Source organism: Gambusia affinis, linkage group LG08 (assembly GCF_019740435.1).
Source record: "Gambusia affinis linkage group LG08, SWU_Gaff_1.0, whole genome shotgun sequence".
NCBI lineage: Eukaryota > Metazoa > Chordata > Actinopteri > Cyprinodontiformes > Poeciliidae > Gambusia > Gambusia affinis.
In genome coordinates this window covers 16,793,676-16,821,532 of record NC_057875.1, presented here as the reverse complement: position 1 = coordinate 16,821,532, position 27,857 = coordinate 16,793,676, and the positions used below count along the sequence as shown (strand labels likewise).

The following is a 27,857-nucleotide window of genomic DNA, read 5'->3' as shown; positions in this document are numbered from 1 at the left end:
TACATTTCAAAGAAATCTAGGATGCAAACTTAGTAATGAGAGAGAACACTCCGGAGATCTGCATTGCTGGGATTAAGAGGGGATTTTAAGAGTTGTTTGATGAAGGTCTCAAGCAGGAATTGTTGTCCAGACAGGTGTTCAGGCCTGAGCGAGGCGAGGTGAAGAGTTGCAAAAGACTCCAAATGATAAAAGAAAGGATTAAACAGCAGCCAGTACGGTATATCTGCTTTACTACATTGACATCAACAACTTTCACATTTTAAGCAACTTCTTTAAAAATAAAATAAAATAAAATAGTGTCTGGAGATTCCTTTCTGCCATGATTTGGCAATATGTGTCCGATAATCATACTGTAACAAAAATAGATGAATAAAAATTCAGGTTGCCAGCAAAGGATTGTATATTTAAACTGTCTGGATACTTTAAATAGTCCATGATGCCACTCAACCTAATAAGGTTCCCAGGATCTTTTTTAAAAAAAAGAGAGGTCCATCAGCACAAAACCTTCATCATGCTGAACAGTGAACAAACATCCATTCCATCCAAAATGAAGTTGTAGAGAGGTTAAATGGACCCCCATCTAGCCAGGGAAAGAGAAAATTATTCAGAAGTAGCCAAGAGGTCAATATTAACTCTAGCAGAGACCCATAGCTTAGATGGCAGATTCTTTTGGCAGGACAATTATTAGTCATTCAATCCACAAGTCTAGGCTTTATGAAGAGGTAGCAAAACTAACGGTGACTTTGATGCTACAAGACCTGTTTGCAGTTTGCCACAAGACATGCAAAACATGTGAAAGAAGATGGTCTTATCAGATGAGCTTTTGGTCTCAGCAAAGCAATGCACATCACACAAAACACAACATGAAACATGGTGGTGGTTGTATCTTGTTGTGGAATTATTTTCTGATCAAAGCTGATGAAATTACAGCTTTGATCCAGAAAGAAAATTTGTAAGAGCCAGCTAAAGTTTTGAGTCTGGGCTACAAGGTGACCTTCCAGCAGGACAGTGACATTAGACATACAGCCAGAGTGGTAATGTACCGTAATAGTTTAGGATGTTTAAAATCTGCAGCAAAAGTGGAACTTTTCTGATGATCTCTTTGAAATCTTTCTAAAGCTGAGCTATTTTGGAAACAACAAAGCAGAGAAATTTTAGTCTAATTGTGCAAAACTAACGAAGACAAATCATAGACTTTGAGATGTGAACTGATTCAAGAGGGTTGAATACCATGCCATCTCTGTGTATTGACTGAAAAAAAAACAAAAGAAAAATCATTAGTATACTTTTTTTTTTTTTTTTTTTTTTTACTGAAAACAACAACAACCTGTTGCTGTTTTTACATACAGTACCTACTTCTTCATTTGGGTTTTATTTAATGTTTCTTAAAGGAACATATCTGCAGTGCATTCACCTATTACAAACAAGATGACTGATAATACTCGATGTCTTGAGGGGCAAAATCTCCAGTGAAGGTCAGATGGTTGCTAGAAGTGTGATGGATGTTACTAGCATCCAATTAAACCTCCCTAAGCGAGCCATTATCCAAGTAACATGTTTAAGCACTCTGTTATAAGCCCTTCTATGGCAACAATTTGGAAAAGCAAAGAGAGAAACAGTAATTTCAACAAAATAGCGGTGAACAAAACAAAGGATCAAACCGTTCAAATCAAAACCTTGTAAAATGATAGTCCTGCTTTCACGGAACTTCTCAAATGTAAACTACTGGTGTTCCAGATAGTCCCCATAACAAATGCGACATGCATAATACGATGTAATGCATCCAAATACCTGCTTATCGGGGAGAGGGTTGTTGAAGTCTGCGTCCTGGAGACGCCAGTGCACATTTTACGCACGGTGCCAGACAATCTGTTACACTTACATACCAGCGGCCAGATGAGGGAGACATACGGCTTCGGGACATGTCGAAGTATCCCGAGTCATTTTACAAAAAAAAAAAAAAAAAAAAAAAGATTTCATTTTCTCTTTTCTTCACTTGAAAATAGTGCACAGCAAAGCGCACAGTTGGCTTCGCCCGGTGTTTAGCGGTTTTTTAAAAACCTGCCTCGTTGTAGAAGAATCCACACTTCGAAAGGGGGGAAATCAGCGTCCTACCGTTCGCTGGGCGTTTATGATAAAGCGAGCGAAAGCGTTCAGTCCGTCAGTCAGCAGTCAGTGATCCTGTTCCACATCACTCTCCACTGAACTCCATCCGTCACATCGCGTCCTCCGCTGCGCCTCGCCGAACCGGCCAGGTAAGGGGGAATCTCTGCTCTCCTTGTGTAAAATTTTACTGAAGTTATCTGTGAAAAGTTTCTGAGGAGACGGATTCTGACAGACACGCGTTTCACAGAGATGTCTATGTAGGGTTTTCTATTGATCATGAGACGCAAGTAATGGCGAAGAGGTTGAGAGGTGATCGAGGCATTCAGCAGAAGTTATCCTCATCAGTCAAGATTCGAAGAAGGTGAAGAAACAGCAAGTGTGCATTTCTTCAGTGTTTATTTCTGGATAGTTGGATAATTTGTGACCGCTTGTCATCATCCATTTTACACTTCGTTAAGCTTTGGTCTTGCTGTATTACTGTCAGTTCTTTAAAAATGATATGTCCATATGAAGTTGTGTCCATTGGCGGTTTATTTTATTTTTTTTTAAATTACTTTGGACTATGGCTCACTGCCCAGAGCAAGACAGCTTTGGGGTGGTCGGGGCACCTAAAATGTTTTTTAAAGAAAAGTAAACTGTCAGATGTACAAATAATTTAACCAATGCTCATTTATTTGCATGCTCCATTAATGGGGAATGAATGACCCCAGCATAAAAAAAATATAAGAGCCAATGTTGCTATCTGGCTTGGAGCTTTGATTTGATGGTTGATTAAATAAAATCAGTAACTTTAGTTCAAAGTCAAGAATCTTTTGACTGATCAAACTTAAGCTGAAATATTCGACACAATGCAAACATTCTTTGAAACACACATTGAGAGTTTATTTTGTTTTATTTGTTAAAACACAGAAAGGAAGCAATTAGTTTAAATATTCTCCCTGGCATTGACAGCATTTATTGACGGGAAAAAGCCAAAGATTTTAAGGAAGCGTCCTGAGGTTTCTTTATAGCGTGTCCACTCTACCACCATGACACACACCGCCCCAAAAGGAAATCATTTTCAATGCTGTTTTGATGTTAGGATCACCTTAGATTGTGTTTGGTGTTCGGAGGAAGAGGATTGCCCAGGGTTCTGTTCATTTCAGATCAAGTTTGCTACAATGGCTGTGGCTGAGAATAATGATGCAAGGTGTATATATATATGAGTATTTATAAACTACCTTTAACTTTCAGTTTGTATCTTTAATTATAGATCTTTGATTCCCATCGCACTTAGTTTAATAGAGGAAAGGTAACCTTTTTTTTTCTTTAAGCCTTCACCTGTACAGAGTGGCACAGCTACTTTCAAAGCTACCCTCGCCCTTCTTCACCTCACCCCTCTGCGCCCCCCTTCCTCCTGTTTCCAAATGCTCTCCTTTGAAGCGATGATGCCCCATCTGTCATATGTGAGCAAAGAGAGACCATGCTCTGCTCTTCTCAATTACTGAATTCTCCTCATGCCAGCTCCGGTGGGACAGGAGGAGGAGCAGGTGGGTGGCAGTCAGTGCGATCAATCAACATGAAATATTCAGCTTTGAATATACACATCATTTACTGATGATGCTACTGCCGCTGCTGTCCTTGTTAGGAACAGCTCCCCACTAAAGAAAAAAAAAAAAAAGAAGAAAAAAGTTGCTTCTTTGAAATTGTGACCAGATACAACAGCACTATTACTTGTTGATCTGTCTCTGACACAGCCAACAGAAATTATTCAGTTAGCATAAAAATTCAATTTTACCAATTGGTATTTTATGATCACCTGACTTTAGCTTACTTACATAATATTTTATATGTAACCACACATGAATGCAATCTCTTTATCAATAATATTCATTCTGATTTTGTGCTGTCTGCATTAAATGTTCCCTAATCTGTACACAAGTGGTGCCTTAACCTGTCCTGTGTAAGTTAAAGTTCTGCTACCTCTCCATCCCTTTGCCTCTCCACCCCCTCACACACACACACACACAGGCCAACTGAGTCCCATTAACACTTGCAAACTTTGCTTTAGTCTAGGGTTGGCACCCACTGTCACATTTTAACAGATCAGTTTGTGCTCAGGTGAAATACTTTGAAAAAACTGAAAAAATAAGTCCTAAAACAATCTCACATAAATATCTAATAGGAGATGAACAGAGTTTGATTGGATGAAACAGTATTAAAAGTAACGCTGCAGCCTGTTTCCTCATTATGCTGCTGTAAATTCAGACAGATTACATGACAAAGCTCTTGTTTGGCAACTTCCTTCCCAGATAGAAGCACTTGTTTGAACATGAGGCACATGATTTGAATATCTGTAATCCGCGGTAAAATCAACAGGCCAGATGAACTTTTTGGCACCCTCTAACTACCACACTGTGAAGGATTTTCTCCCCGCAACAATGCCTAAGCTGTTTAGACTTTAGGCTTAAAAATCATTTTGAAAAAAAAAAAAAAAAATTCAAAAGTTATGTGATGTCTCTTTCCAACATGGAAATCCCAGAACTTTGAGATCGCATCAGAGAAAAGTCAGAAAGTTTCCAGTCATTCGAACTCTTCAGGAAACTTTTAATCTCCTAAGTGTATGCTCTGTGATAATAATATCGCCGTAATGTTGCCTCATGAAATTTGCCCGAGAACCATGGCCCTAAGTATTTGAGCTATGAGGCAATACAGTGAAAAGCATAGCCCCCTCATATGAGAACACAACAGTGAATAATTAATAACCTTGCTCCCAATTCCAGGAAAACAATAGCATATTGTAGGAACGTTGCACTAATTTAACCAGAAGAGGGAAAAACACAGACTTTAAGTTCGACTAAAGCTCTGAGCCACTCCTATTGCATCCCTGCACAAGTTTTTGATCCACTCACTCCGGCTTGCACATATAGAATGTGATGCTGCGTGCTTCTAATGTTGTGATGTAGCGTTGTTTGCCTGTGAGATTAATCAGAACCCATTAAATACCCCTCTCTCACCTGCTGGCAGTATGTGAGGTGGAAGTGCACATGCAGGAAGCTATTTTCCACAGGCCTCCTCTCTTGGCTGTCAGCTCCCATTAAGGGGGAAGGTGTCATATCTGTAACACAGCTGAGTGCAGATGGCAGAGTGGAGGGGATGGCTCACCGATTTAAACAATGATTAATGAACAGAGATGGAAAACAAATTACATTGGACTATTGGAGGCCGGGAATTGTTTTTATGAAAATGTTAATTGTGTCTGCCAGGCTGATACCAGGCGTGGGGGGAAGGGTGGAGCGAGGGCAAGGCAGCGAAAGAAACCAGGGGGCTACTGATAGGACGTCTACTACTCCCCTGACTCAGATTATCGCCGTGTCTCAGCATGCCGCGTTTAATACCGCACCTTGGCTTTAAGACCTCTAATGTGCCATAACTTTTAAGGTTTGGCTTTTTATGATGAACCCCATGAAGAATTGTCGCCCACCACTGCACCAATTAGCGTTATCTCTAATAATAAGTGGTTGTAAGTGACGAGAGAAGGCGCCCTGTTCTAGTTGTAATTATTGCAGGCGGGTGCAGCTGCACTACTTAGGGAGATGATGATAATTATTTTTCTTTTTTTTTTCATTGCGGGTTGATTATTTAAGAGCATCATACACTCATCAGAGTAATCAGGAGAGAGTGATTAGTGAAAATCCACGAGGCTAACAGCTGCCACATTAAACACTTGCCTCTGTTGCCAACACACAGAGGCAGTCGGAGCCCTTTCTGCAGGACAGAGACGAGCGAAAGCACTTCACCTTCAACTCCTGGACCACATGTGTTTGTTAGAAAGTCAAGGCTTGGGAAAACGCAGAGAATTACAGTAAGCTTCCCATGAAAAGATGTGTTTTTGTGTGTGCTACAAGGTCACTCTTCAGAGCTTTGGCAGTGATCTGGAAGGCAGTGGAAGTTTTGATATGGGATTTTTTGGAAGCATGGGAAACAGATATGGTTACAGTGCTACAACTGTTCTTTGTATTCTGTTGGATTAGTTCAATCAACCTTGTGTTGCATGCAGTTTGCCACAAGCAGAATGCTACAGTCAGTGTTTCTCTCTGTTTTAACATTTTGCTTTACATTTTTAACCTGTATGAAATATAAGCATTGAAAAAAACCTTGTAGTTTACATCAGGGGCAACAGCGATCATGGCATGTCTGTAAGAAATCAGCCACCATAAAAACGTGGCTTGGTATTTTGAAACAAAATAATTACAAGCTGAAATTTGAAGATGCCATATTAGCTATTAGCATGACTAATATTAAAAAACCAGTAGCCTCCGAGTGTTTTAGCTTGAGCGCTCAGATTCTTATCTTCAGTCTGGGATTTTCAATAGTCCGCCAACATTTTCAACTCCAGAGTGTTTTATGACCGAGGTTAAACACTAAAAAAGATAAAACAGAGCATCTTGGCTGTCATCTTTTCAGCCTTCCTGAAATGGAGGCTGAAAACCTTGAAAACCTTGAAAACCTTGCTCTCTTGCTGCCAGAATATACCTCCTGCAATTCTTCCCACACCTGTTTTTTTTTCTTTTCAACCTATTAGTCCAGTTCTGCCTTAAAATTAGTCAAACTTCTGATTTGTATAGTATTTATACAGCAAAAGGGTTTAGATTTTTTTTTTTTTTGTCATTTAATTGCTTTTGTGTGGACAACATGCACCCTTAAAACACAGGAGTTTAAATTTAACTGTAACCTTAAAGGATGGAGTATTGTCAATATATCGATGATTTGTGTTTTTATTCTGTTTAAATTCTCTATAAGAGCTACTTAGTTGAATGCTATGCAACCACCTGTGTCATGGGTAAGAACATTGCATGGGTTTTTAGATAATTGTGGCAATAGATGATGTGGGAAAGCAGTTAGTGAATAGAACCATGGCAAACTGAAAATTTGATTTGATTTGTCAGTACCAATAACATAAAGAGCAGGGTGCATTGTAGTATGACAGTAGTATGCACTGACATGCATCATCACTCGATAAAGCAACCCAAATATGGCAATCATGACTGGCAAACATGCATAGGAATCAGTTATCAACACAGTTTGATTTAGTTTCAGCGTCTATATTAGCATCCTTAATGATTTGTAGATGGTCATTTTTTTTCCTCAAAAAATGCAAGGTTGAGCTTCAGCAGTTGGAGAAATCCTGTTGTCTAATCTGTGTCATGTCAATATCAGGTGACCCAGATGTTCCCTTTGTGAAAGTTAAAGAGGTTCTCTTGAGCTGGGTTTTTAAAAATTCATTATTTTGGCTGTTTTTCTGCTTTTATTAATCATATAGTCTTTGGAAAATAAATGCACCTCTGGTTATTTACTTGAAAGCCAATAAACCATAAACAGCAGTTTGATTGAGCTTGTGATCAACACAGGGGGAAAATTGGAGACGAGCTCCAGAAACGCCATGTCCGGTGTTCACGCCGCTTCGCCTGCCACTGCGAAAGGCCCGCTAAACTAAGGGCTAATTCTCTTAGCCCAGATGTTGCCTGAGCACAGTCCTGGGATCCCACTGGGTTGATGAGCTCAATCAGTGAAATGATGAAAAGATGATTTTGTCCCTGTAATTACAGTGTGTAAACTACTTAGCTAGGATTGCAAAGGAAGTCATTTTCTAATTACGCTGGTACCCCGTTGTCTAATGGTGGATGTTTTGTTGTTTTAGAGAGACAGAGAGCGTGTATAAATGTGTGTTGGGGTGTTTGTGTGCGTGTGTGATAGAGCGAGAGAGAGGAAGGGAGAGAAAGTTAGGAAATTCATAAGGGGTCGGTGCTCTGCTACAGAGGAAAAAAAAAAAAGACCATCACAAGGCCAAGATGGCTGCCAAATGAGAGTTCATTGAATTATCAGCCCAGTTAATGTGCCTTGGATTATGCTCTTTGTTTGTCAGTTTTTTCCTGTGGATGCCATAGCTTAATGAGCTACTGTAAGTGGCATTACCAGAGCCCTGCTGTGATTTTGTGATGACTCGTTTAATGACTTTTGTTTTTAGTGCCTTCAAGTGCTTTCGCAACTCAAAGTGGATCGAGTTTCTCCTCAACTCCTTCCTCGATCTCAAATATTGGCTGATGTAAAGCACGGATGTAAAAACGAGATTATCTCCTCGCTGTTAGGAATCCTGTTGAATTAAATGGTATAGCAACAAGAGTTTGCCTCTCTTTCGTCAGGGGAGGTTGTACTTGTCGGAAAGGCAAAACATATCAGTATGTTGCAGACTGAAGGGATCTGTGTGAGTTTACATTGGAGGCGGCTTCCGTCACACGGGGCCCAACCATCTGATCCAGCCTACACCATGTGGATAGGCTTCTCTTGTGCAAGGCATCCCCTATGCACCCCACACTGTTAATTCGCCCCGTCATACGCCAGACCTTTGTTTGTGTCCAGAAAGAACAGGTGGTCTGTGCAAACATGAGCAACTGTTTACACATTAGTGATTTAAAATACATTCTACGTGCATGTGCCAGTGTGCGTGCGCGTGCATGTGTATGTGTGTTTGGGAGAAATATATTGTGTTAGAGTTGGCGTCTTTGCATGCGCTTCATGAGAAACTGGTTTGCCTTAATGTGTGTGACAGCTACTGAGAAAGACAGATTAGTGCTTTTAATGCAGAGTTAACATCTAACATGCAGTGCTTACAGACTGATCTATAATACTATATTGCGTGTGTTTTTTAGTTTGCTTGTGGCTGTCTTATTTCAACATATTCAGTGTCCCATAACTTGCATTTGTGACATTCTGACTCTTCAAAGATTGAAATTGATACTTCAGGATTAGTGGTTGGCCAGTTAGCAGAATCAAGGCATATAAATGCTTTACAAAGTTGCAGCCTAAAAACAGCTGAATATTCTTTTCAGTGAGAAATGCAAGTGCCAGAGTGGCTGGATGGTTTGGCCTCTTCTGAGCATAGCATAGCACATCACCAAATTTGCACTTGAAGCAAAGCAGATTTTCCCCACACTGCTGCAACTGATTAGTCCTTGTAATTGAAGTGGCATTTTTTTACTCTTTACAGATTTTATAGGCAAGTCAGAGGTTATTATTAACAATGATGAGATCCAAAATACCTCTTTTATAGAGTAAGATAATCCTCTGGGTCTGGGTATCAAACAGAAAATTCTTCATCATTCATTTAAACAGCCAAATAACAAAAACTAAAATGAGTACAGTTCAAATTTTTGTACATAGTTTTTTCTGGTGTTTAGCTTAAATATGAACCAACTCAACATAATACTTACGTTATATCTGAGTGCAACAATCAGTGTAACATCATGACAAGTGAAGTGAAAACCCCCGATGACCTTTTCCCTTCCCCACCTCTCAGGGTGGATATGTTAAGCAGCAGGTGGACATTTTGTCCTCATCTTCAAAACTGCAGCTTTTAGGGAATGTTGCTGGGTCACAATGGGCAAGATAAAAATTGGTACAAGAGAAATAAAAAGTGGTGAACTGCTGACAACTCTAATTAACTCTAATGACAACTCTGACCTGTGCGGTCTGATCCAATACACATGCTACTGTAGCTTTAACTACAGTTGAGATAGGCATCAGAATGCATCTATTAGTTTTTCTATTCCCTTACTTTTTAATTTGTCATTCACTCTGACTGGAAACACTTAGTAAACTTGGTTCCTAATATATTTTTACATTGGTAGGTTACTCATGGTGCACTGCCTTCTGGCTCCTTAAATTAGCTTTGGGGTCTGTATAAAAATGGTAAAATGAAAAGGAAGAAAGTTTTAAATGTTCAAAAAAAGTTCAAATAAACCACAATGAGGTTTTTGAAATGTCTTCGCCCCCTGACTAGCGGTTAGCATTAGCCTTCAGGAAAACCCAATCAGGACTTACAATATATGGAAATGATAAAAGAATTACTTATTGCAGGAAAGATGATAAATTTATAAACCCTTTCAACAGGGCTGCACAGTGGAGCAGTTGGTAGAGCTGTTGCCTTGCAGCAAGAAGGTCCTGGGTTTGATTCCCGGCCGGGGATCTTTCTGGATGGAGTTTGCATGTTCTCCCTGTGCATTCATGGGTTCTCTCCGGGTTCTCCGGCTTCCTCCCATAATCCAAAAAACATGACTTTCAGGTTAATTGGTCTCTCTAAATTCTCCTTAGGTGTGAGTGTGTATGTGTGTGCATGGTTGTGTGTCCTGTCTGTCTCTGTGTTGCCCTGTGACAAACTGGCAACCTGTCCAGGGTGAACCCCGTCTCTCGCCTAGAACATTCGCTGGAGACAGACACCAGCACCCCTCCCGGTCCCTCTACGGGACAAGGGTGAACAGAAAATGGATGGATGGATGGAAAACTACAGAAACTAACTCAAGAAAATGTTTGGACTGTTGCTTTAAAAGCATACTTTTTTATCTATTTGTAGAGGCTCAGCTGGTGGCCTTCTTACAAACCTGCTATTTATTTCCATCCGAGTTACTAAAATACTATCCTGTATCTTTAAGGAACTTGTTCTCTCTTTGCCATGCGTTCAATGCCGCTAATCTGCATAACTGAGAGAGAGGGAGACAAACAAAATTAATCGAAAGCCTCTTTTCACTGAACATATGAAATAGCTGACTCCCAAATAACTGCACATCATCGCTGCACCACATGCACGCCTGATTTATTTTTACAGGGCACAAGCCAGATTTTTGATAGTCGTAAAAGGAGTGGCATAGATTTACTGCATCCACAACAAATGTGTATGTATTCCTTTATGAGTTCTTTAGCTATTACTCACAAGGAGCTAGTTTGTCAGTGCTGTGTGTGCTCTTTCTGTGCTCTGTATACCCGCAGTAATGAATGGTGCTGGTTAGACTATTCTGTCTCCGTCAGGCTTTTGGGAGGCCTACAGAGGAGCTCCTATAGGGTTTCATTAATCTGGCTGTCAGAAAGTATATGGGCGCTATCTTTTGCGCGGGTCATGCCGGGCAGCTGTGTTACCACTGCCCTCTTCCTTGTTCTGGCTCTTCATCCCCCTGACAGGGCAGTCCATGTGATGATTGGCTTGCTACTTTGGTGGGTGGACGCGTGGGTTGAAGTGAGATGAAGGGGGGCATAAAGCATGGCATCGGGCCTTTACTTTCCGCACATGATCCTGCTTTGTAATATTTAGACAATCGCCCTTTGTAGCCTGCAAAGTCACTGAATTCCAGGAATTTTGACCAGAACTTGTCATTTTGAGGTAGGAAGGCCCACAGCAGAAACAATGTAAGACATCAACAGATATGCTCGGCATCAAACCGCTTCAATATCAATGTCATGCCCAGCTTTTCTGTCAGGTTCGGGTGGCACAGGCAATGTTTACAACTTTAAACTGACCTACACATCAGAACGTTGTTTAAATTTTCTGAACTCCTGTTTGAGTAACTCCACTTATCTCATGCAGAAATCATGCATTTACATGCATGTATTTAAAGCTGTGGCATATGGCATCCACTACAATCATTGGCCCCATCCTAGGAATGTATTTCATTGTCACACATCTCTCATTGCTGCAGCATCATTTTATTTTGAAAAATACCACATGGACTCTGAATACATTTATTTATTGAGGAAGAAGCCTTACATTAAGAAATGTTTCACTCTGTTGTAAAACAGAGTAATAAACAACAAATATCTAGATTTGCTGTTTATCCTCAGGATATACCCATTTTTACCTCCATTTTTACCTTCTTCAGCCACTGAAGAAGGTAGAGTCAGAATCTGATGAATCTGACCATATGGCCTATTTTTAGTTATCTAGGTACTGCCACCAGATATCTATTTAAAATATTCTGGTATTTCAAAAGGTTCATAATACCATACAGTATAACAAGATTCAGAAGGAAAAAGAAAACAGGCCCACAGCATTACAGTCTCTCCACCATACACAAGGTACTTTTCCACACATTTTTTTATTTCATGCCATAGTCACCTGGGATGTTTGCTGTCAAAAAGCTTAATCTTCCTCTTCTGACCAAAGCACATGGCCTCAGGAGATTTTTTTCTTTACTATGCTTTGGAGCAAGTGGCTCAAAAAAAAAGAACAAAGGCTTAAGTCATATTTTAACTGCAGGAAAACAGAAAGTCTTGTGTTACTAACTAGAAATTCCCTAGCATTCAGACTGACTTCAAAATGAAAGTAAAAATAAAAATGCTTCAGTTATATTGTTAGGTGACTTTGTTAAAAGCAAAAATATTAAAATTAAATACTATATTTACTTGTAGACACATTTAGAAAGTGCTACATTTCTAAATGTGATAACGTTGCTTCTGCTGTGGATCTGACCACTTAGCACACAGCTTGCTAGCATATGGATAACTTCCGGTTGTTCGTCTATGAACTTCAAGCTGCAGCTTTTTTGCTGCAGTCCTCTAATAGTAAGTTTTGGAGATGTCTTGATTCTCTTTACCCTTATGCTCACTTTGTGTGTTGGCAACATAGGTTTGGGTCGTCATCTAGCCTCTTTGTTACAGTTCAAATTGCTTTGCACATTTTAATTATAGCGCAGACTAAAGATAAACACACACCTATTTTCATAGCAATGTTTTCTTATTTATTTTCTGTTTATTTATTTTAATTTTGAAGAGGGCCTCAGGGAATTAGGTCTCTATGTCCCATCATATGTATAACCAAGTGAAACAGAATTGATATATTCTTAAACTACATTTATTTTATATAAAATGTTGAGCATGGCAATAGCTGTAGCTCTGATAACTGCATAATATGTATGGCAAGACTATTTTATTTCTGTCACAACAGAGCAATTAGAAGAGCTGCACATTATTAAAAAATTAAAACAGAAAACAATTAAAGCATAATGTTGGCAAAATAAACAAATTGAAAAGTCAAAGGCAACTCTAAACAAGTGAGTTTTTAGTCTTAATTTAATAAAAACAAACAAACTCAGTTTTGACTGTTTTGCATTTTGTTGGAAGTTTGTTCCAGATTTGTGGTGCATAGAAGCTGAATGCTACTTCTCCTTGTTTGGTTCTGGTTTTGGAAGACCTGAGAGGTCTGAAAGGTTGGCACAACAGCATGAATATCATAGATTTGGTACTAAGCCATTCAGTGATTCATAAACCAACAAAAGTATTTTAAAGTCCATTTTTCTTAGTCACAGGGAGCCAGAACTGGAGATGTAATCTCTCTTCCTGGTTTTAGTGAGAACGCGAGCAGCAGCATTTCTGGATCAGCTGTAGCTGTCTGAATTTTTTTGCAGTCATTAATTTGACCAAAGATAACACCACACATCAACCTGTTTCTCAAGATCTTGTTGGTACATTAGCCCTTTAATCATGAAAATGTTCTTCTGGTGATTGAAGGACAACTTTGTAATTCTTTAGATGTGTCTATTTTGTGTCCTTCACTATTCCCAGATTGTGGGCTGCTCGCTAGTTTCCAGCTGTATTAGTTGAAGCTATGTGCTGACTCTTGATCGTTCATCTTTTGGCGTAAGGAAAACTTTTTTTGTTTCTATTCAGCTGCAGAAGGTTATGGCACAACCACGCATTTATTTGTCCGAAGCATTGAAAGGATTAATTGTCACCTGGTGACATTTTAATATAGAGCTGTGTTTCGTATGCATACTTTTAGTAACTAATTTTATTACTATTTGTAACCTGAGCTAACGGGAGCATTTGTTTTGGGGTTTTTACACATCTTTATCAAAGGTGCAGATAATTTCGGAGAGTAGTATAAATCCTTGTGTGATTGTAATTAAATTATGTTTGCAATATGCATTATACACTAAAGGGTGAAAACACTGAATTTCTATTTTAGTGGTGATTTATTTATTTTTTTTTTTATTTTTTTTTTTTTTACAGATTTCTTTGCCTGACTGGAATGAAAGCAGATTTATCGCTTTATTTGACATCACCCTGAAAGCGCAGCACTCTTGGCTGCTTTGACTGTGTGTGTGTGTGTCTGCCACATTTTTGTTTCCCCTTTTATTGCCTGTGCTAAATCACACCTGCTCCTTTTTCGTCTATGTGCGGCAACACCTATGAATCGCTGCTGTGACACTGTGCTTCATAGCAATCAAGCACCCTCTCAATCTGCACCAAAACAGCCTAATCCTCTCTGACAGAGAAAAACACCTAATGGCCCAACTCCCATCTCCACCAATTTCTGCAATACCTGGCCCACACTCAGAAGTGATGCATTTTCTTCATTTTTGGCCTCCTTGTTATTGCTTAGTTAATCAGAAATACCCCTTCTGTAAATATGAAGTAGATGCAGTGTATGCTAATGTCGTTTGCTTACTTTCTCCCTGTCAGATATGATTAGGTCAGCTCCATATCCTTACATTGATCTCAGCACAGAGCAGACACATGGCTCAGAGGAGACACATTGCTCAGAGCAGCCGTGGCTGCAGGCAGCTCTTTATCTGTGGTTTTATGTGTAACGTTTTCACGTCTCACTGAGGTTGCTATGCAGCAGCAGGTGGCTTAGACTCATGGTCAAACTGATTTTTAGTTTACTTGCATTAACTCTAGTTTGGAAAAGTTTTTAAAAACATTTTTTTAGGGGGTCATTTCCTCAGGTTTTTTTTTTTCTTTATTCCCTCTTTCTTTCTGTGCCACAACTGAGAAAATATTTCTTTCTTAATAAAAGAAACACACCAAGTGGCTAAAAGATTAAAAAAAAAAAATAAAATAAAATAAAAAATACTCGGCCTTTGTAAAGTCATTTAAAGCTGAGTTTAATCAATTATTATCGACTGTGCAGATTCCAAATTAGATACAGTGTGCAATATTGCACATTCAAGGCTACACTTCTATAATGATATTATTAGAGGCAAATGCAACAATGATTATAATGACCGTAATCCTTGAAAAGGAGTGGGAAGTGGGAGGAGGCTAAACTGTGCTTTCTAATATGGCATGAGACTACCAGGTTAAGAAATAAAAAATAAAAAAAATCAATTTTGGTCACTTTTTGACGCAATCTGCAGAATTCCTAAGAGTAAGCCAGTTCCTAATGGGTGCGATGATGTTTTTAATTTTTTATCTGCAGCTTGAAGCAGCTAGAACAAAACATATCTCCCGGCCTGCCAACTTTTTATCTGTGTGGTGTTGTGTACATCATTTTCGTGACTGAGTGAGGTTGCAGTCCAGGATGATGTAAGCCTGTGTTAATTCAGAGTGGACAGTGCAGCCTTTGTTCTGTGCCCTTTGCTGCTGCTCTGGAGCTGTGCAGGGCTCATCTATGTGACCTCTACCATTGTAGCGCGACGTGAATTTGAAGCTTTGTTTTCTTGCCACAGTTGAGTTTAAAAAAAGGGGGAACTGGCAAGTGCAGGCTTTCATTTAAAATCCGTATTCTACTGTCTCTGTTTACTGACACTTTTCCTTGTAATGTTGAAATGTTTATTATTTTTACTATTCTCATAAGATACAGTGCAATAGAAAACTACTACTACTTCTTAAATGGTGCAACATTTTGTCCCATTATGTTTTTTTATAGAAAATCTGAAGAGTGGGGGAAAATTTGTATTCAGTCACCTTTAGTCTGATTCGCCTGAGTAAAATCCAATTCAAGCAATGGCCTTCAGAAATCAGTGGAATCCACTTGTGTGTGATTTAATCTAAATATAAATCCATTTGTTCTGTGAAAGCTCTAAACCACAGGTACCAAACTCCAGTCCTCAAGGGCCGCTGTCCTGCAACTTTTAGATGTGCCTCTGCTGCACCACACCTGAATAGAATAATTAGGTCTTTAGCAAAACTCTGGAGAACTGATCTACACAAGGAGGATGTAATTAAGCCATTTCATCCAGTGTTTTGTACCTGTGGCACATCTAAAAACTGCAGGACATCGGCCCTTGAGGACCAAAGTTTGACACCCCTGCTCTAATACTAGTACTGTCCAATCCATCCATCCATCCATTTTCTGTACATCCTTGTCACTTAGAGGAGTCAAGAGGGCTGCTGGTGTCTATCTCCAGCTAACGTTCCGGGCGAGAGGCGGGGTCACCCTGGACAGGTCGCCAGTCTGTCGCAGGGCAACACAGAAACAGACAGGACACTGTCAAGTCCATCAAGCAAAAATATAAGGAGCGACTGTCCACCCAGACTGACAGGCAAGCCAAGAGGGCTGGGGTAGCTCTGGAGGAGCTGCAGAGATCCACAGCTCGGGTGGCAGAATCTAACAACCATTATTTATTCACTCTACAAATCTGGCATTAATGAAATTGACAAAAAATCCTTTATTAAAAGAATGTCAAAATGAGCCCTCTTTCCAGTTAGCCACAAGGCATAAGGAGCCTAACATATAAAGTTAGGCCCTCTGGTTGAATTATTTAGCCAACATTCAAATTGCTATCTGTGAATGAAGACTTGCATTGCACTTTAGCCTGAACACATAGCTTTCATCATTGTGAAACATGGCAGTAGCAGCATCATGATTAAAAAAAAACAAAAAAAAACTGCTACAAGATGCTAAACACTTATGATTGGGGACGTGATTCCCCTCCAGCAGGACAACAACCTTAGACATACTACTAGGGCTACAATGGAATGGTAAATTTCTAATTTATTAGAAAGTATCTATAGACACTCTTCATCCAGCCAGGCTGAGCTTGAGATAATTTGCAGAGAGCAATACAAAAGCAAGTTTTGTCTGTAGATGTGCAAAGCAGTTGTAATTGCAGCTTAATCTGCTTTTTAAAACTACTAACTCAGAAAGGCTGAATATATATGTCAGACTTTTCAGACTATTATTTGTAAAATACATAACTTCTCGTCAGTGTGCCAGTTTGTGTTGGTCTAGTACCATAACATAGCACATGGTAGGCGAATTTAACATAACAAAATGTGAAGGAAATCAAAGGTATAAATAGCTTTGCAGTATGCTGGACTTATTCTGGTAAAGGGCTTTCCACAAATATGCAACAGATCAGCTTGAAAGAACCATGAGGATTTACTTTCATGTTTTCTTAAAAGTGTTTCACTTTTTTTGTGTGAAATTCAAAGGAAGTCCAAATAGAGTCAGACCCTCTTTGATCTTTGTGCTACTTTTGCATTGTGTCAAAAATGTGATCTAGACAAGAATTTTACCTTACCCTTTTGTAAAGATGAGATATTTGTTGAGGAAGCCTTTGTGGTTAGACATAATCAGCATTTCTACATTCTCCAACAATAATCTAAAACCACAGGTTTACTTAAGACAGGATGAGCAGTGTCAGAACCTACTTTGCTCTATTTCCTGACCTATTTGTGGTGTGTCACTGGCATTATACAGCAGTTGCAGAAGTACAGATTTACACTTTAAATTGACACCACATAACTGCAGTGACACTTCTCACGGCTGCTTATGCGATTCTGTGCTTGTTTTGTAATGTGTTTGATTGATGTGCATGTTGTTGTGGAGCTGCAGCTGATTTTGCTTTTGTTCTCTCTTCAGGTCTGAGCAACAACAAACCGATGCTTCATCTGGACAACGTGAACTCTGAGCCTGTTTCTGCTGATTAATTGCAAACTGACATCATTTCACTGCCGACATTCGAACTGTACCAGACCAGCACCGCTGACCGACACCACAGGAACACCACCCAATTCCTGAGTGAACATTCAGTCATTACCCCATCCACCCACCCAGTTAGGAACCAGATGGCGCTTCTGGCCAATCAAATTGTGGATGCAAGAATACTCAGCAGCATGAACGGGAGAGTGGAGCTGTCTCAGTTCCTGAGAATCACCAATCAAAGCATTGTCACACAGGTAAATTCTGCTCAGGATGACAACCGCAAGAACAGGAAGTATCCCTGCCCGTTGTGTGGGAAGCGCTTCCGCTTCAACAGCATCCTCTCTCTCCACATGCGCACTCACACCGGGGAGAAGCCCTTCAAGTGCCCATACTGCGACCACAGGGCCGCACAGAAGGGCAACCTCAAGATACACCTTCGTACACACAAGCAAGGCATTCTGGGCAAAGGCCGTGGGAGGATCAGGGAGGAAAACAGGCTGCTTCATGAGCTGGAGGAGAGGGCCATACTCAGAGACAAGCAGATGAGAGCTGGTAACATCAGCCAACAGCAAACACCAGTTTTTCTGCAGACCGTTCCAACGGAGTCACAGTTCTCAGACATCTCTGGGGCAGCAGATCTTCCACCACACCGAGCCACATCCCCTAAGGTGACCCCAGATGAATCCATCCAGCCCCAAAGCGCTGGCTTCCGCTGCTCCTTCTGCAAGGGAAAGTTCAGGAAGCAGCAGGAGCTCGAGCGTCACATCAGGATCCTGCACAAACCCTACAAATGCACTCTGTGTGAGTTTGCTGCTGCACAAGAGGAGGATCTCATTGGCCACGTTGAAATGACACACATCACGGCTGATTCGGGCCCAGGACAGAAGCTATCAATGGGAGCCAGTGATAAGGGGAAGCCCGCCGGTGAATTTCCTTGTGAGGTGTGTGGCCAGACCTTCAGCCAGGCCTGGTTCCTGAAGGGTCACATGAGAAAACACAAAGACTCTTTTGAGCATTGCTGTCAAATTTGTGGTCGTCGCTTCAAAGAGCCCTGGTTTCTCAAGAACCATATGAAAGTCCACCTCAACAAGCTTGCTGCTAAGAGTAACATCCTCTCTGATCACGACTCCTCTGTTACCATGAACAATCTGACTCAGGACCATACGAGCAACATCTACTCCCAATACATCTCCAGAATGAACAACAGGTTCCAGGCACCTGAGCGAGCAGATTTACCCGATTACAACCATATGATGGCCACAGCAGGCACTGACATGAAGGTCAGAGAGGTGTTGGGGAGGATGATTTCTTCCGGCCAAAGTCCGCTGACAGATGCAGAGAGTTCCTTGTTGACCTTAAATCATCTCCACCCTCAACTTAGCTCCACTAGCATGGAGTATTTGCAGAAAGTCATCTCAAACCGAGATGCTCTCAACAGCAGGGGTAGCTATGCAGGCTGGCAGATCATGCCACCTGAACTCCCTATTGATCAGCAAATGTACAGGCCAAAAGATCATCATCATCAACAGCAGCAGCAGCATCAGTGCTCCACCTATTTGCCTGAGAGGGGTGTCTCTCTGGATGATGGGAAACTGTGTCTTAGTGATGCAGACACTAAGGCTGCCAGCAGACCTGGGAGCCCAGGCAGCGTGAGTCACCGTGGGCCAGCGGAGATGATCACAGAGGCAGGGAATCCCATCAACAATCAACCAGAATCCTCCTCTACACCTACAGGTACATAACAAATCAGCAAATGTTATTAAGTCTGACAAAGGGCACTATTCATAATGGTGATGTTGAGGGTATTGTTTTAATGAGAGATGCATCAATCAGTATTTTATGAACAATTTCCAATATCTGTCTTTTTTAAAGTTTTCATCTTCTGGTATTGATTTTAGCCAATTCTGATTTCTTGGTAAAATCTATTAAGTGGGTAAATATAAAAATAAAGAAATCTCCAAATTCATGTAAAGACATATCTGGAACAGTTCTGATTAAAAAATGTTTTAACCACAAATCTTTTATAGCAGTTTTAGTCATATGTTTTAATGCACGTTGCTTTTGTACAGTTTGTTGGGCTTGTGTGAATATAGCTGAAACTCATATAAAAGTTTAGATGGTGGTGAAAGATTTAGATAGTATTTATAGTTAAGCTCAGAATTTTTCACAACCCTGGCAAAATTAGGTTTAAAGCAATCTTTTAACATGTTTTTTTTAAATTTTTTCCCCCTCCAGGGGGTCTTTTTGTGGGCTCTAGTGTCCCTTATATGACAGTAGGCTGACAGGAAAGGGGGGAAGACATGTGCCAAATGTCGCCGGGTCCGGGAATCGAACCCGTGACGGCCACGTTGAGGACTCAAGGCCTCCAAACGTGGGTCGCGCTGTCCCCTATGCCACCTCAGCATGCCTTAACATGTTTTTTTTTGACTGGAAGTAATGTTAACATTTTAGTGTGTTATTTGAAAAAAAATAAAAAATCACATTTTTGACATTCAGATTTTGGAGTTGTTAATGATTGAGTTTTCACCGATCAAGAAGATATTCAGCTACCTCTGTGTTACTAGCTTATATATTGGTGAATCTCTGCTTAAGTTGCCTAGAATGCCGTTTATCGATTGTTTTTCTTAATATTCCAGTTGTCTTCTTTTACAAATATGTGCTGTAGTCTTTCTGTCACTTTGAGTAGGTAGGAACGGCGCCCAGGGTCAGCAACACACCACAGATATTATTTTCCACAAGGGCTTTGTCTTTCTTTTAAAGATAATGGCATCATGTTGAAATGTGGGGATAATTAGTACTCTCTATTTTATATCTGTCACATCCCCACCCCTTGCCTAAGGGGGCACAAGATGTTAATGCATGCCATCTGGTGTTTTTAATGATTTGATATATACCACCCAGTGATTTTTATGATTTGATCTACCACCTGGTATTTTTATTGATAGTGTTCTTTTCCACCTGGTGATTTGGATGATTTGGCTCAATGGGTAGATGCCTTTCTTGTCATGGCATCCTGCTAACATGTTATCAAGAGGCTAAATTACTGCTGTAACAGTGTTGTTAAGAAAAGAAATGAGACCAAACTTTGTTTTATTTCTTTCATTACTAATGTGTGTGTTTTATTTTGTTTATTCTCCCTGCAGGAGTAGAACTGCTATGTACATCTGAGTCTGATGCGCTCTGGTGGGATTTGATCCAGTATCCTCTTAAATGATGTCCGCATAGCAGAGATAAATGGATCAGGTCTAATCCCCTTAGATGTTTTGTTTCCATATTGTACGCACATACTGGTAGCTGCATATTTACATGTAAATGCTGGCAGTTTTGTGGCCAAATCCCTCTCCGGTTGCTCTTTAAGAAACACATACAAACTCCGCTGTTTGCACTTTTCCCTCCTCTCCCATATCTCCAAGACCATACGGTGTCACTCCCGGAAACATTTATGATAGTTGGCTAGCTGAGGATTTGAGTGTGCAGAGTTCTGGGATGGCACATTCAGTATCAGACTCTAATTTCAGTCAATATTAAGCATGGAAACTAATTCATTGTAAAGGTCAGGCGTCATTGCTTTAGTCAATGATGGATCCGGCAGGCTTTCTCTCTCTCCCTCTCTCTCTCGGTCTCCCTCCTCCTCCCCTCCTTTCCTCCCTCTTCTTAGTCCTGTGTAATGGTAGACTCACTCTGGGGGCTTAGCACCGCATTGTTTAGCTCTGACAATATATCCCAGAGACCTCTGCAGCTGCTCCCTGCGCTCACAATGACAGATTAATTAACACAATCACACAGTGCTGGCCCTGGCTCAACGCACAGGTCTGCTGTGGGACAGATAGGTAAATCCTACACATATGGAGAACACGCACCACTTGATGAGGGTTTAATAACAAGGATAAGTTTTTTTCAGTGAAGCGAGGGGCGGGGGGAGGTTTGGAGGGGTTGCTTGTAACTGATCAAGCCTGTCTGTCTTGATCGCTGGACGTAGAGGAAGGGAGAAGGAGAGAGTGTTTTCTAATTCAGGAGAACAGAGATGCTGAGGAAGAATTACCACTGCCAGATGTTCAGCTTGAGGAACATTGATTAGTTCAGAATTACTGGCTGCATTATTCATAGTCAGCCTATGGTGGTCATGAAGTTATTGATGTTCTCAATATGGATAGCAAATATAGTACAGTGGTGGCTGTCAGAGTGAGCGAGTCTGCCTTTGCTGGAAACATTCAGGCACAGCTCTAGATTTAGATATTTAACTGCAAATACCCAGCATCTTAAATTAGAAATTCTACTTTCATTGATTTCAAAAGGAGGGCTGGTTACAAATGACTTGTCTGAATATCTAATCAGGACACAGTTTAAAATGCACTCTAGCTTTAATTATAATTTGAGATTAGGAGTTATAACTCTTTTTTTTTTTTAAAGATAAACTTATAAAAGCTACATTGTGCAGCCCCCTGACCTACATTAGGCCAGCTACATCCACGATCTGAATAAAACATGGCTAAAAAATATGAAATCTGCTGACAGTTATTAATTAGTCCCATTCAAAGCTCTTAACCTCAAGGTCAGTGAGCAGACACCATGTAATGGCGCTGTCCCTACATGTGTTTTGTTCCTTATTTCCTGCCTTCATGCCGCTCTTACTGTAAGCCACGAGAGCCTAAAGTGATAAGCGTCTGTAAAACTGTGAATGGTAACATGAGCAGTGGTTTGGCCAGAAACACAGATAAAGTGGGCTGCTGCATATAATATCGCATTTCATTTGGTTGCTCCAGTTACTTCCCTGTATCCTGTGTGTTTGCTAACAGTAAAAGCATCTTTTAACTTGCAATCTGGTGTAAGAGAACTGCATCAGAGGCAGAGATGAGCCTCTCTGACTGGTTTGCCTGAAGAGATTACCTGTTGGCTTTTCGATCTTCCCCTCACTTCTGTCTTTTAATCCTCTTTTTAATTATTATTGCAGATATGAGGCTCAAATTAAGCTCAAAATGCTTGTTTTCCTAGCATGCAGATAAAAAGATTTACCCAGGGAGTTCTGAACACCTGCCTTGAAATATTGTTCCGCCGTCTCCTGAATGCCATTTGGCTTAATTGACTTGGAAACGTCCCAAATGCGTCATTGACTATGTGGTCTAATTAATATTAATAATATATGCTATTATAAACATCAAAGAACATCTGGTGCCCCTGTTTTTTTCTCCCCTCACTAGTCTTGTGTGCGACTCTCACTCTGTTTCATCTTAAACCAAACCAGCAAACATGTATCTGTGTTTTGCATTTCAGGTGCTTGATTATGATATGAAGTGCTGCGGAAAAGTATTTGCTCCCTTGTACATTTGTTTCTGTTTCTGTTTTTTGTTTTTTTTGTTTTGTTTTTTGTTTGTCACAGTTAGATACTTTAGATCATCAAAGAAATTTCTATATCAACCAAAGATGACCTCAATAAATGCAATAGACAATTTTTGAATTTTATTTATTAATGAAAAAAAAAAAAAAAACTGTCCAAGCCATCCTAGCCTTGTAAGAAACAAAATCATTGACATAGTCTAGAAAGGATTACAAAGCCATTTCTGATTGAGACTCTAAACTACGTGGAAAACCTTCCTTCTGAATAAAGAGAAAACATTGAAGAGTGCTATAGATTCCAAATTTACTCCAAAACACAACAAAATAGCCGCGAACAAAGTGACCATTGCGGGCCTCGCTTTGCTCAATTAAGGTCAGCATTCAAGGTTCAACAAATGAAAGAAACAGAGTAAAAATGGCATCCAAGGGGGAAAATCTATCTAGATGATTGGTAAGACTATTTTATTTGGCTTGATGAGACAAAAAATAAACTTTTTGGGAAGCTTGCAATCTAATACAACTTACATAAATGTTGTATTAGACAAAGCATTTCAGAAAATTGCAAGCAATTGGTTCAGGACCTCAAGCTCAAACACAGTTGAGTAATCCTGCAGAACAATAACACAAACTACACTAGCAGGTTCACCTCTGAACGCACTGGACTTAAATTGCATTAGGATTCTGTGACATGTCTTTAAACAGCCTGTTGATGCTTGAAACCTTCCAACGTAACAGAAGCTGCAAGCAAGAGTGGTGCTAAATTCCTCCACTGCTATAGAGAAGACTCATTGCCAGTTATCACAAATGCTTGATGGTAGTCTTTACTGCCAAGGGTGGCACAACCAGTTATTAGGTTTAGGGAGTAATTACTTTTTCACATATGGCCAGGTTTCTTTGAATAGCTTTTTTTTCCTTTATTGAAGAAACCATTATAAGAAAGGTATGTTATCTTTGTCTGGAATTAAAATATATTTGATGATCCGAAACATTTTAGTGTGGCATAAAAGAAAAAAAGAACACACACACACACACACACACACACACACAAGAACTGTATATGGGGATAAATATTGTTCACATCACTGTAAGGAGAGGGAGAGCCAAAGCCCTGCTGTATACAGAATTTGATATCTACAATATAACTGCCAAATGCCCATGTAAGCAAATAATATGTGAGAATGAGATTGCATTGACTGGGATATATGGCTGTAAATCTTAAAGCCCATTTCCATATGAAATGAATCACTTGTCCAAGCCCAGCTGCCGACTTTTTTTTTTTTTCCCAACAGACATGGCTCACTTGAGGAATTTATTTATTTATTTTTTATTTACCTTTTTCTCCCCCCCCCTCTGCTGTGAACACATCCAGCAAGAAACGGATAACTCATACGCATCACTTCATTAGATGCTCTGTGTTAGGTGAGAGAGGCTTGGGTTTGTAATGATGCAGTAATTGGAGTTTTGGTTGATAAATCTAAGCTCTAAAATTACTCCCCTCACATAATGTGAGCCTCAGCACTGTAAGTAAATCTTAAACTGATTAAGTTAGCATGAACCAGGCAATCACAAAGATGGCACCCATCCAAAGGAAGAGAGAGGAGGGGAAGGGACAAAAAAGGAAGCAGAGGGAGTCTTCATGCTTTGTGTTGGTTTTACGGCTCTCGTGAAGGCTGGCAAATGGGTTTAGGAAGGTCCTCACTAGAAGATGAGGTCAGATATGTGTGTTTTCTGCATTTGCAGCATGCCCGTAATGTCATCGTAATTTAAGCCACAGAATAATTGAGATATATAGTGTGTCTAAAAGAGTTCCATTAAGATGTTTGGATTTCTGTCTTTCTCTCTCTGTGTGTGTGTGTGTGTGTGTTTGTTTGTTACTGGAGAAAAAGGGTGTGGCACTGTTTAGCGTCTCTTTCCAGCTCTCACACGCCCACGCACTTTTAATGTACGCAGACATTAAATCACACATGTTTTTACTGCACACACGCGATCATATACAGGGTAAAAAGGGGAGAACTGACTTTACTTCAAGGGCATGATTTTTCAATTTCAGCTGTGACTTTTCAATCTCATTAAGTAGAGCTCAATATAATTAATACGTGGGTGTTATTTTACGGTTTTGTAAATTGTAATAGTCAAGAAAACAGCCCTCCTTGCTCTACCATTCAGTTCAAAATTATGGTTTTGCCCACTAAAGTGGGAGAGAAAATAGAGCTGCTACTACAGATCATTAGATTTGGATTTACCTCAGAGAATTACCTTAGGGTCAGATCCTAAGGTGTATGAAATGGATATTTCTGAGGCGGGGATGAATCACTGCAGTAACTTAGGTATTAGTCCATTAAAGAAGAACAATAAGGCATCAATATGCATAGAATTAAATTAATGGTGGTGGGTTTATCTCCCCATCCCAGACGCATCCCTAAAAGACACAGTATAATGTATGACCTGACCTTCAAATGCCAGGAGAGTGTTGGGCAATAAACTGCCAATATTTGTGGCTTAATGGCGCCGGATGACTTTTACTGTAATTGGAATGGCAGCGAAACAGCTGGGCTGTTTAAAGACAGTGCGAGGCAGAGGTCTGAGACAATCACTAACTCAAAATGGTCACATGGTGTGTGTTTAACCCTGCAGGGTATTTCTCTGACGGCTGTAAGGATAAAAGTGTAGGTAAACAGAGGGAGGAAGACGGTTGGATTACATTTAATTAAAAGTTATGCCGTGCGAGATCAAATCTTGTATCCAGATGGCTATTATTCACGAGCTAAAAAGGAGAAAAATTACCCTTTGTCATTTTCCACAATAACACACTTTGTACTTTTTGAATTATGTTTCCAACGTGCCATTTTTCAAGTATGAAGCAAAAATAAACTCAGTTACAGTAGATGGCGTGGTTAATCAGGGCCGCTCACATGTCGACGTTATTTTTGACTCAGAAACCCACTTTACGAGCTTTGATGGAGCGCGGCTTGCGTCTGCAACATCTGCCTTGTTCTAGTTGCTTAACAATTTCACTGTTTATTATTTCTGGAAGAATCTTGTTTAGTGTTAACATCTTTGGGTGTATTTATTGCACATGGTGGTGGCGTCCATACTGTAAGATGATGGATCACTGGAGCTGAAAGCTGATTACAAGCTTGATTTACTGCAGGGCAGCACTTAAATCATTCAACTCAGCCTGGTGTGAGATTGCAACATTTTTCATGTTTAGACAACTGGTCTTGGTGCATGCAGAGCAAAAATGTTCAGAATGCCTCTTATAATCATAGATTCTTAATCTGATTTGGATTATAACATCCTTCTCTTGTTATTCTTTTTGTTAGGTGAGAATGTCTACAGGTGTCCAATCTCCAGTGACTACACAAGTGCACAGACAGCCTCTCTCAGTTTCCATCTGGACCGCTATCACTTCCCCCACTGGCAGAACAGCAGAGATCTTTCTTCTCCTTTGCAGCCCAGTAGCAGCAGCAGCAGCTCCAGTCCCAACACCAAGCACGGACCAAGATCCAGAGAAGACTGGAGTCCAGCTGCAGGGCAGTACCTTGGTCTGGAGTGCCACACCGAGGAAGCCATACTTGCTACAAAGCAGTCCAACCCCAATGATAAAGATGTGGAAGCCTCTGTGTCAGGTAAAACCAGAAAGTCCCAGTACGAGCCATTGGATTTGTCCATCAGGCCAGAGTCTGTCCCATCTCAACCAGCCTTGTCTTCTGCTGCACTGGTGCAGCTCTCTGGCCTTTTTAGTAATGGGCTCTCGTCCACAATTAGCCGCCGGCTAATAAGTTACCCAAATGCAGCAGCTGAACTCAGTATGAAACCAGCATATCAGTGTGACCTTTTGTTGCAGGGAGCAAAAGAAGACATGAACTCACAATCTGCAGGCTCCATAGGTCATGATGTTGAGGTTGCATTTGAGACATTTGAGAGGGAAGATAAAAATGAAGATTCTGCAAAGTGGAAGATGCTGAAAAATGATGCCCCTGAGTCAAAGGAGCTGGGACAGGCCACTTCTGATTTTGAGGGACAAGGCGGAAAGAATCAAACCAAGCTTGGTCAGTGGGGAAGAGCTGTGGCTGATACTCCCATCTCCTCTTTTGAGAGCTTGACTCCAGGACGGGCAGACTCACTCCTGCACCAGGGTGCACTGCTCTCCTTCCTCAGGTCCCAGGGGAACCTGAGCAGCCCACCTGTGAGTGCACACAAAGCCAGTGTAAACGGCGGAGAGAATATGGAGAAAGAAGCTGGAGGTGAGGATAAACCTATCAATCATACAGGAGCGAGAGGTATTCATACCTCTTGAACCTTTTCACATAACGGCCACAAAGTTCAATGTATTTTCTTGGGAGTTTTATTCTAACTCATGAACATACTTTGATCTCAACCATTCCTTAGTAGCTCTGGCAATTTAGGATTGTTGAATCTACGCCATAGAATCACTCAGTATGCAGTCAATGGTTTTCTTCCATTGACTGTATTTAGAATCATCCCCATATTTTCCAATCAACTCTGACCAGCTTCTCTTTTCCCATTAAGGAAGTACATCTCAACATCTTTAAGCCGATGTGCATTGTTAGTTCCCTCACATATAACACTTTGCAAGTACGGTAGGATAGAAAAATCAAACTGGGTCTTATCGGACAAGAATACATTCCTCCACATGTTTGCTGTATCTCCTACAAACTACAAACTTTAAATAAGACTTAATGTTTTTTTCTCAACATTCTTCTACTGTATAAAGAACAGATTGGTAGAGGGCACAACTATTACTTGTCAGGTCAACAAGTTATTCTACATGCTGTGGATGTTTGAAGCTCTTTCATTATTACCATGAGTTACCACGTGACTTTAAGCTTAGTCAGTTTAGGTGGACCACCATGGTTTGTTATGTTTTCAATTGTGCCATACTCTCTCCATTTTTGGATGGTGGATTACATCATTGCTCTGTGAGCTGTCCAAAGTC

At 40.4% G+C, this 27,857-nt stretch overlaps 1 protein-coding gene across 2 annotated transcripts in view; it reads left to right on the top strand.

Annotated features, from left to right (window-relative positions):
* Nucleotides 1–1,751: 1,751 nt before the first annotated feature.
* LOC122835824 (zinc finger protein 536-like) overlaps nucleotides 1,752–27,857 on the top strand; it is a 36,943-nt gene continuing 10,837 nt past the window's right edge. The window contains exons 1-3 of one of the 2 annotated variants that reach the window (XM_044125211.1): nucleotides 1,752–2,255; nucleotides 17,501–19,297; nucleotides 26,221–27,144. In XM_044125211.1, coding sequence (XP_043981146.1) covers nucleotides 17,707–19,297; nucleotides 26,221–27,144 — 2,515 coding nt within the window. In that variant the 5' untranslated portion in view covers nucleotides 1,752–2,255; nucleotides 17,501–17,706. Of the gene's footprint in view, nucleotides 2,256–5,882; nucleotides 5,951–17,500; nucleotides 19,298–26,220; nucleotides 27,145–27,857 lie in introns of those variants that run through there. The other variant, XM_044125212.1, reaches the window with a different exon arrangement.